The following is an 11,457-nucleotide window of genomic DNA, read 5'->3' on the forward strand; positions in this document are numbered from 1 at the left end:
GAGGGGAGGGAGAGAGATCAAATCTATTTGTCCCACTACCCCTTCTCCCACCATGGTCCATCACCCACTATGTCATTGCAATATTCTCCCAACCCATCTTCGCTCACACCACTGGCTCCATCCAGTCTGCTTTGCACTCACAACCCATCCCTGTCCTCCCCTGACCTCTTCAGTAGCTTTGCGTTGCTCATCTCCACCCACAGTCTTGCTTATTCATTTTGTAACTGCTTCATTCATTCATTCAACACCATTCAAACTTTCAACGTGCCAGATGAGCAAAGCCCTAGGGAGGCAACGAACAAAATCAGACTTGATTCACGACAACAGTGACTTAAATAATGATTTAAAAGGCAAAGGACAGTAAACATTAAAAACAAAAAAGATTTCAAGTGTGTTAGGCATTAAACCACTGCCAATTTAAAATGATCGTTAGTTTTTTATAACCACTAAATTGGCCAAATCCAAACAAAGAAGGACTTGAATTGAATGATGAGGAGGCTGGGGGAATAGATTTATTTATTCATTACCAGTAATATGGTGAATCAATACAAATGTTTTCAGAAGAATCTGGCAAGCAATCTCAAGAGCCAAGCAAGGAGCCCATTATCTTTTCAGCTAGCAGTCTTACCCTTGGGAAATTATTTCAGGGAAATAATTCCAAAGAAGGGAGAAAAGGGGAGGAAGATTTTACATACAAAGTTTTTAAAAAAAAATTGTAGTGCTTTCTGTGCTAGCTAAAGAGTTGACACTCAAATGGTCAATAAAATAAGAGATAAGTTCTTTGGAGTAGGCTATCATAAATTATGACTGCGAAAAAATCAAGAGCAGAAAGTACAACACAATGTATTTGAGTGTGAGATAGCAATTTTATATGGGTGAGTATATAAAGAAATAGTTTCCAAGAAAAGAGTGGTGGTTTTTCACATGATTAGACATGTTTTAGAAATAAGTGCCCCAATGGAAAAAATGGCTAAATCTCACTGTAAAATTAACCTTAGTTATGTAGAGTATATTTCCCAGTGACCAAATTAATACTTTATTTTTGGTTCTGTTGATCAAACTCGGGACCTTGTGCTTTCAAGGCAGGTGGCGGAACCGCTCAGCTGAATCCTCAGCCCCACCAAATTGATATTTTAGGTAATGTATTATCACATAAAAAATGCTTGGCTCCTGAAAAAAAATATCTTTTTGTCAATATTTGTTAAACATCACTGAAACTGATGCTGCATCGAAAAGGGGATATTATGCTGCTTACATTGTCAGAGGGATGACAGGGTCTGTATGGGATGAAAGCATTTGTCAAAAACCCAGGAGCTGTGTGAGAGCTACAGATTGGAGACTCGGCATCTGGTAGGATGGCTCCCAATCTTGTGCCCAAGACTGGGCAGGTCCTCAGTCCTCAGAACACCCTTCTATGCTCGGTCACCTTGGTCCTGGGAAAGAGCTGCTCCCACAGTGCCCGGTGCTGGAAAACAGAGACCAGCAGTGCCTAGACCAGACTCTGGGGAGCTTGCAGCACTCAGGAGATCTGCTCAGTCTCGGCTATTTCAGACCTTCTCCTCCTGAGTTAGGATCTCAGTGGAGCAGGTCTTTATATAGCTCAATAAGGTGCAAAATTTGGTTCCAGTTGAGTTCCTGTTAGATAGCAGAACTTTATTAAAAGATGCTTGGTGTATACGATGCAGACTTCTACTGCAGAGGACAGAAGATTGATTGCCTTGTGACAACCCCCAGAGGAAGGCAAAAGGCAACCGGGATCTAAGTTTTGATTTGGTTCAGATACTTGCTGGTTATGTGATCTGAGCCTGTAATGTCTTTGTGCTCCAGGATATTTTTCGCTTACAAAATTAGAAGATAAAACTTATTATGATCCAGCCTTAAAATGAATTTGTAAAGTTACTCCACTAGAAATGTTTTCAGAAGATTTCACTTTTTCTACACAGTCAACAGAGGAGGAAAGCCAGGGGCCATCTAGGATGCTCTTCTGACCCCATGCCTATCTCACTACCTCTCACCCACCAAAGACAGAACTGTAGTGTGCTCTCAACTCCTATGGAAGGAGCCCTGGAGACAGCGTTTGGAATAAACCGTTCTGCACCATGGTTGAAAAGGGCCACCTGCAGATGTGGTCCACCATTCGAGATGGCTTAGCACAGGGCATTGAAGCGTCCAAGGTGAATTCTCAGGGCAAGTTACTCAGAACTGAGGGTCAGACACCTCAGGCTGCTGTTTCACCCTATTGCACATGTTCTCAAAGTGCGATATACGGGTGCCTGGGGACTCTGAGATCCTCTTGGGGGACCTGAGCGGTGAAGATGTTATCATAATACTAGGACATTATTTGCTTTTTGTAATGTGTGGACATAAATGTGGCCACTGAGCATGGATCAAAGCAGTGGCCCTGAACTATATCAGGCAGTGCATGCCTCATTGCCATGCATTCATGTACCCTTGAGTACACATTGTTTAATTCTTCTGTTATGACTAATTGGGAAAAATGCAAAAGCACTTCTGCTGTCTATTGAGGTACTCTGATTGTCCTGATGGAAGGCACTTAGGCAATGCTTTGAGGTGCCAGCGGGACTAGCCAATTTTTATATCCAGAAAATATTGTTTTTGCTTGAAAGAATAAATGACACACAAATTATGGCTATTCAGACTTGGCAATTTGGCAGGCATGTTCTCAAAAATGAAGTGAGCCTGTCACTTCAAGGAACACAACTGACAGTATTTGTGCCAATGATAAAACTCAGGCTTTCAAGCAAAATCCAAATCTAGGAAAACTTGTATTCTTCACTATGAACTTAATGGCTTTCCAGCACTCAAACACTTTTCTGATCAGATTTGCATTCATTATTAATGGGTGTGATTTTTGATATTATTTAATGAACTGTCAGCATTGGGATGATCTGCGTAACACTTTGAACCAACATTTTCCAAATGACCAATGTATCATGTCATAAAACCATGCATTTATAAAAGATCCATCCAAAGAGGAAGACAATGCATTATAGTGTAACAGTGTACAAATGTAACAGTGTACAGTTTCAGTAATCCATATAAGTAACCTTTAAAAAACTACCATTTGCAGAGTTTGTCATTTGTAATAGTGTGTAGTAGTTTGTGGGGTAGTAGCAAAGAAAATCATCTGTAATTATCCGGGAAGGTTATTAAAATGCACTTCATTTTCCATATGAAACAGGATTTTTGTCATGTACATCAACCCAAATATATCACAAGAGACTGAGCATAGTAACAAACCCAAAATGTATTACAAGAGACTGAGTACAGTAACAAAAGTGAATGAGAAGCCATGTGCCTTTTAGCAAGTTAGATATTAAAAAGGCCTTCAAAAATGTAAAATGATGACATTCTTTTCACTAAATTTCCTTTAAACAATATAGTCACTTTCATAAAATAGGTTATTTATGCTAACATGTAAGTTTAGTATTAAACAGAGACATTTTTTATTATTAGTGGTTTACTTTATTTATTTTTAATTACTTTAAAATTAGTGACTATAGTTTAAACATTCTCAGTTTTAATTTCAGATATGGTGAACATCAATAGATATAACCAATTTAAACAAAAGTATGTTGAAGTTTTCAGTGACTTTTTAAGCACATAGAAAGGATCCTGTGGTGAAGCACTCAAGAACATTTTTCCTAAGATCTCTTCAAGAAAAGTGGTGTTTGAGTGACTAATTCACCAAAGAGATGGGTGCTTGATATTTGTCAGTTTTTTCTGTTGTAGGGAAGCTTCTCCAGACTTGGCAATGGGGGTTGCTTATCATGACAGAGTCTTCAGTGAAGCACCAAGGGAAAGTCATCCACAGTACTATGTAAGATTGGCAAAAATCACTTTTGAGAATATCAAATCTCTTAGACAAGAGAAACAAATGAAAGCAATAAAGATAGGAAAGGAAGAAGTTAAACTGTCATTATTTGCTGACGATATGATACTGTACATTGAAGACTCAAAAAACTCCAGCAAAAGACTTCTAGACTTAATTGACATTTTTAGCAGAGTAGCTGGATGTAAGGACAACACTAAAAAATCAATAGCCTTCTTGTACACAAATAACAGACTCACTGAGAGAGAAATTAGGGAAACAATTCCCTTCACAATAGCATCCAAAAAAATGAAATATCAGGAATCAATCTAACAAAAGAAGCAAAAGATACCTCTACACTGAAAACTATAGCACTATAAAAAAAGAGATCGAAGAGGATATAAGAAAATGGAAATATATCCCCTGCTCCTGGGTAGGAAGAATCAACATAGTGAAAATTGCCATACTGCCAAACTATACAGATTCAATGCAATGCCAATTGAAATTCCAACACGTTATTTCACAGAACTAGAAAAAAATAATCCAAAAATTCATTTGGAACCAGAAGAGACCTAGAATAACAAAAGCCATCCTAGGCAACAGAGACATGGTAGCAGGTATAACAATCCCCAATTTGAAACTATACTACAAAGCCATTGTGATAAAAACAGCATGGTACTGGAAAAGAAACAGAACTGAGGACTAGTGGAATAGATTGGAAGATAAAAAAACAACTCAAGATGTACTCAGCTACCTCATCTTTGACAAAGGAGCTGACCATCCTCACTGGAGGCAAGATAGTCTCTTTAATAAATGGTGTTGGAAAAACTGGATCTCACCCTACCAAAGATTAAAACTAGACCCTTATCTTTCACCATGCACTAAAGTAAAATCCAAGTGGATTAAAGATCTAAATATTAAAAAAGAGACACTAAATTTGCTGGAATATAAGTTAGGAAGAACTCTTGAAGACATTGGCATAGGAAAATACTTTCTGAACAAATCCTCAGTAGCACAGGAACTAGCAGAAAGAATCAACAACTGGGATCTCATCTTATTAAGAAGCTTCTGCACTGCAAAAGAAACCATCAACAGAACTAAAAGGCAACCTACAATGTGGGAAAAAAATTTTTACCAGCTGCTCCTCAGACAAAGGGCTCTTATCTAGAATATATAAAGAACTCAAAATAATCAGCCCCCCCAAATGTAAAGACCTGATTCACAAATGGGCATCTGAATTGAACAGACATTTCCCAGACAAAGCAGTAAAAAGCAGCAAGTAAATATATGAAAAAATGTTCCATATCACTGGTCATTCTAGAGATGCAGATGAAAACAACACTGAGATTCCACCTCACCCCACAAAGAATGGCTGCTGTCAAGAAATCACACAATAACAAATGTTGGCGGGATTGTGGGGAGAAAGGAACCCTTCTTCATTGTTGGTGGGAGTGCAGACTGGTGCAACCACTACGGAAATCAATATGGGGATACCTCAAAGATCTGGGACTAGAGGTTCCATTTGAACCAGCCATCCCTCTGCTGGGTATCTTTCCAAAAGAATTAAAAGAATCATATCACAACGATATATGCTCACCTATGTTTATAGCGGCACAGTTTGTAATAGCTAAAACTTGGAAACAAGCCCATTTGCCCATCAGTTAGAGACTGAAGAAGATGTGGTTTTTCTATAAAATGGAATACTACTCAGCCATAAAGAATGAGAAATTAGATTCATTCAGAGGAAAATGGATACATATTAAGGATATACTCCTAAGTGAAATAAGTAAGTCACACATGTATAAATACCAAATAGTTTCTCTGGTGTGAAAAACTATAATGGTACATAAGATCCTAATGATATAATTGGCAATGTGAAATAGGAAGAAAAGGGGTAAAGGTGTAGGAAAAGTGGGAAGGGTAGGGGAAAGGTAATAAGGGAAAAATATGAGAAAATGAAAACACGGAAATAAAGTGTTTGTAAATGGGGAGGGGAGGAGTGGGTGAAGGGAGGGCAGGGATAAGGGGAAAATGAGAACCAAGACCTGTCACGTAAAGGTACAAGATCCCAATAATGAACGTAACTGTACTACTGTACTGTATACCTAAAATATACCAGTAACTCAGAGAGAGAGAGAGAGAGAGAGAGAGAGTGTGTCAAATCTCAAGGTTCTCATTAGACCTTCCCTGTTCCCTTGCAAATAGCTCCAGTCCAATGAGTCTTCAAGTTCACCCCTTTGCTACAAAGAAGATCCAGCCCACACTTCTATCATGACCATGTGTAGGCAGGACATTTGCCACCCACGTCGTAGCAAGTGCCACTCTAATCTCAAACAACACTCAATACCAAGTACTTGGGCAGCACCAGGTACTAAGAAACAAAGAAGAGCAGGTCATAGCTTTTGTCCTGGAAGGGAAGAAAAACTCCTGAAGAAATAATTACAGTATTATTTGATAAACGCTACTCTGTACATAGTTACCAAAATTTTCCAACAGAAAATTAGGAAGCAATCTGACAAGTAACATGTCATAATATCTGACAATGGAACTATCCCAGGGAAACTGGAACACATGCCTGCTATATTTATTAAGAAACTCTCAACAATGCCACACAAATCTTGTATAGATTTGTACTTAATTTGCCCCAAAGACCCATAAACAATGGTTTTGTACCTCTCCTTTCTAAATTCTGGGAAATGACAATGGCAGAATAGAAAAAGGCAAAAGGCTCCTTAGGATCACAAAAGATGAGTAATGGCCCCTAACATTTTATTTCTTCTGTGTTAGTGGATGGGAGCTCTAGAGGAAATTTTTTCCAACAGATTTGTTCCAAGTGGTTTTTTTCCCCTCCAGGAAGAGACTTCAAATTTTTCATACAGGTCTCCCATACCAGCTGAGGCAGATCAGGCTGAATTCCAGAGTCAGGGGAATGAACCAGTAAGAGGCTTCTAAGATCCCATGCCTTGATCGTATGTGGGTAAAATTAAACAATAGGACTCTTGATCTGCCAGGGGATGTTGGTGTCCCCTCTGGGTGGGCTGTTTGGGATCCAGGGAGGTTCTGGTCAGGCCTGGGTTTTAAGCCTACCCATGTGTCTCCTTCTTTTGAGGCCTGGCCCCATTTCCTCTTTTTATCTTTCTCCCACTCCTACTGTTCTTTCCCAGCTGTGGTAACTCCAGAGTGAAACACGTAAGAATAAAACAGTGAACAGAGACAACATGCTCAGTGCCACACACAGACATCAGGCCACCCACATCTACAGAGAACAGGCAGCCCTGGGTCTCAAAGGTGACCCAAATTAAAGGGAGGCCAAGGAGCCTGAAGAAAACCCACTAAAAACCCATTAGTGAGTCTCACAGTCACTAATTCCACTGGACTTTGAGCAAACCATGACCTCTCTCTGATCCTCGGTGAGCTTCAGAGAGGCAGGTTATTTTGATCATTAAAAAGGTCTAACATGTAAAGATGCTTGGTACCTGGTAAGTCTACTATCCCTAGTTACAATCCTCAAATCTTTTCATATGATTATTTGGTTAGTGTCTGTCTCCTCCCTAGTTCCTGGGTGGCATGTAAACCTGAACTATAATTTTTATTTGCCCACTCTTGTGTCTCTAGAGTTTAAGACAGTGCCGGCCACATGTTAGGTGTGTGATGAGAGAAGTGCCTGCTAAAAAAGGAGTTGGGAGGGTTTTGGTTAGGGATTTACCTCCAAATAGCAATCTCTGGGTCTCCTGACAACTTGCATGGATTGGTATTGTCTGTCTAGAGCATGGTGTCACAAAGAAATTGGAATGTGGTAGCTGGAATCGGTAGGGAAAGGGGGTATGGATTGATTATTGACACTGGCTATGATTGAGGATGCTAAGTAGTTCTTGACGTTGGTCTGGGGTGTCAAGATCAAGTTCTTCACCAGCTATTTTCAGTACAAATCAGCCTGTTGTATAATTACAGCGCTATTTCAGGAGGACCGAGGTTATGAAATGCTTGGCCTGATGCTAAGTAGCATGACTTCAGGAATATATTTTAAAACCCGTAGATAAGAAAACACTTTGAACAATGCTATGCAAAGAAGCTAATTATGTCTGCCTGTCTCGGTGAATATACTTACTTGGAATGTGAATTTCATAAATCAATTGATAACAGCATACAGACTTGACATATATCAGCTTGGGTGTCCCACAATCAGACAGAACTTCTACAATGTGCTTTTTCCCCCAAGCCATAAAATAGCTTCTCTACTCACGAGGGTAATCCTTTGGATGTGTCTTCTCTGACCAATTCCCATAAAATGTGAGTCTGTACTTGGCAGTTCCACAGGCGCAGCAGTCTAAGATTGGTTTGTCAGTCACCCCATCAAATGTGGAATCTGAAACGGGAAAGTTACCATGTTAAGGAGAAAAATAGGATTTTTGTATAAGGCAGCACCATGTTGGTTTGCCTTAACCTGAGGAAAAAAAAAGTGAAGCACAGTTTTCACTGATCAATAAGACTTACAGCCAGTGCTTACACTAGATTTTGTCTTCCTCCAAGTATGGAAACTACATATTGCGAGTAGAACATTGTAAACTCATGAATTTTATTCCAATAATTTGAGGAGCTCTATTGGAACAATGGGACAGAAACTTTCAGATTGGGGAGATCTTGGGAAACTTGGGGTAAAATTTACTCAATGATCCTTTCTGGATCCTGTTCTCCTTCCTCATCCCTCTCACAACAAGACTTTGATACCATATTTTAAGAAGAATATACAAGTTCTTTTCTAAGAAATATTCCCTGGGGCTAAAATGCCAGACCAGAGGAGCTGGCTTTGAAGGCCAACAGTGAGAAGTAGAGAGACCCAAAGAACTGCTGAAAAATATTTAAACACTGATGTAGTCACAGTGCTTCTTATCATGATCTCAGAGCCTTTACTGGGAGGGCTGAGGGTTGGAAATCTGTTCATAAGTTCAAGCAGCCAGGAAAAACTTGAGATTCCCTCACCGTCCCCATTTTTAGCTATCAGTAGCTGATAAGTGGGGAAAGAGAGATTGCGTGAATAAATTCAGTATTTCTGATTGTCCAAACCACATCCCTAACTGTACCTTGTTCCTTTTAGTCTTCCTACGATATGTAAACAATAACTGCAGCTGCAACTTGCTGTAACTGCTTTTTCTTTAGTCCCCCTAGCAGTATTAACATAAATCTTTTTTCTGCAAGTTGGACATTTATTCTTAAATACTGTACAGAGAGCAGCAGCAAAGAGTCGAGGAATCATTGTGAATGTCAGAAAGAGTATTTTGCAAGTCTTCCTTTTAGAATTCACTGAGTTCAGTAGAATATACAAAACCAGTGATGTGCAGAAGTGAATGCTGGGTTCCAGGATGGAGACAAAAGTATGAGAGCCTGGGATGATAATGACGCTGTACCCAGTCCTTGTCTGTGTTCATTCTGCTCTGTGTACAGTAAAACCTTGGGAAGCAGCTTGCTCCGCAAGTGTTCTACAAGATGAGCGAACATTTCTAACATATCTTAACTTAATAAATGAGTGACGTTTTGCAATATGAGTGGTATGTGACACTCAACGTCACCTGATCACAAGTGTCGCTGGGTAGAGTCCCTTGTTAAAGTTGTGCACAAAGGAAAAGATTCCATCAGATAGTAAAAGCTGTCCTACACAGCAAATCTCCCTCACACCAGCCATGAAGATTTTCAAAGGTAAGTGCAAGTTACTTTGTCCATTTTTTCTTCATATTTTGCATTTTATTATTTTATTTTATGCTACAGTACTGTAGTCATTTTTATATGAATATTTTTGGGTTGTGGAATGAATCATCTGAGTTATTTCTTAGGGGGAAATTCGCTTTGATGTACAAGTGCTTTGTATGACAAGCAGGCTTCTGAATGAATTAAGCTCGCAAGCCAAGGTTTTACTGTATTGCCTCATTTATCTTAAGAATCTTCAGAAGTAAGTACTTTGGTTGTCCCTGTTTGACACAGCAGTGGACTGAGGCAGGTTACTTGCTCAAGGTCACAAAGTTAGGGAGTAGTGTGGGTAGAACTGGAGCCCAGGTCTTTTTAGGTCCAGAGCCCTTAATTCTGCAGTATAATATTTCTGGAAAGAACAACTCTGTATAGGTCTGCCTAAATAACAATGAGACAAAAGCTTTTTTTCCTTGTCATGGTTTTGTCTCAGTTTTGCCTTTTCTAAACGAAGAATGGTGGATTTAAAAACTTACTTCCCTAAATGGCCCCAAAGAAGAAGTTTTCAAACACTTAGAGCAGAAATTGACTATTTTCTGGCCACTTGGGAGAGGCCAGAGCACCACCACATACAGGATCTGATTTCTTTTTCTTTTTTTGGTACCAGGGATCAAACTTGGGTCCTTGAGCTTAGTGAGGCAGGCAGCGGAACCACTGAGCTAAATTCCCAGCCCTAGGATCTGATTTCTATGGGAACTCCCTGCGTTGCGAAGGGCCAAGCCCACTTGACCATGTTTCAGGAAAGTTGGTATAAACCAGTTACTCCTGAAGACTTTGTCTCTTTCTATTCCCATTATGACCAACTATACTGTAATAAATCTAAATTACTTTTGAAAAAAAGATTCAGAACTAAGATACATGCTGGGGTTTCAATGGTAACTATCAGGGGCTGTTAAATGGGGGCAGTAATAATCTCTAGAAGGCCCCAAATAAAGCCAATTGGTAGCTTTACCTTATCCAAAAAGGCTTTCAGATATAGGCAGTAAAGTCGAAGATATTTTCAAGGATTTAAAGAAATGCACTTACAACAAACCAAATACATTTCTAGGTTTGAAAAGAATAACCATTTCCTACTGAGGCAAGCCTCCTGATAATGAAGACTTTTAAAGAATGGGGATAACAAGCTGCTGCCCATAGTATATCCAGCTCAGTCTCCATGGTCTCCTACAAAGGACTTAACTTTGTTCCAGGTCATCTACAGCAAGACAATGTGTAGCAATTCCCAGGGCAATAATGGAAGCCATTGCATTTCCCCCTTGAGAGTAACACATTTTGAAGTCACTATATGTCAACGATGCAATCTTTTTTAAAGTCAGCTTTTCTTAAAAGGTATATTTTAGGAAATAGGTAATCAGTTAACTAGAGTTCTTTGGCTGGTAAATGAAGGGATGTTATATTTGAAGTTGACTTTCAAAAGCCAATGAGCAGTCCACAAAGTTTATAAACTCTCAGGCAACTAATAGCAGAGTGCTCGGTTATGGAGTCCAGAGTTAAAGCACCTTTGTTTTGTCTGCTTTTAAAGTGTTCCCAAAGTTTTAAACTTAAAGCACAAAGAGTAACATTTTATCTTATATAAATTAAAGCTACATTTATTATTTGTTAGTGTACATGTGCTACATGTTTGGTGAGGAATGCTTAACCCTGCCCTCCAAGTCTGTTCTATGAATAACCATTTACCAAATATGGACGAGGTTTCTTGAAGGAAACATTCTGTGCTATCATCATCTTGCTGCTTGACAAATCGGCTTGTAGAGAATTAGAATTAGAATTGTGTGGGCCACGGATTTAGCTCAGTGGTTTCACTGCCTGCTTTGAAAGCGTGAGGGACTGAGTTCAATCCCCGGTACCAAAAAAAAAAAAAAAAAAAAAAAAAAAAAAAATGGAAA

The 11,457-nt window shown here is 39.3% G+C and overlaps 1 protein-coding gene across 1 annotated transcript in view; it reads right to left on the minus strand.

Annotated features, from left to right (window-relative positions):
* The window catches only part of Spon1 (spondin 1), a gene marked incomplete at its 5' end in the record, with an annotated part of 272,587 nt that overhangs the window by 148,992 nt on the left and 112,138 nt on the right, over positions 1-11,457 (minus strand). Inside the window, one exon of the mRNA XM_010615374.3 lies at positions 8,076-8,198. Within this exon, the coding sequence (XP_010613676.1) occupies positions 8,076-8,198 (123 nt within the window). The remainder of the gene's footprint in view (positions 1-8,075; positions 8,199-11,457) is intronic.

This window comes from Fukomys damarensis, unplaced genomic scaffold, assembly GCF_012274545.1.
Source record: "Fukomys damarensis isolate Sample0158 unplaced genomic scaffold, DMR_v1.0_HiC HiC_scaffold_16, whole genome shotgun sequence".
Taxonomy (NCBI): Eukaryota; Metazoa; Chordata; class Mammalia; order Rodentia; family Bathyergidae; genus Fukomys; species Fukomys damarensis.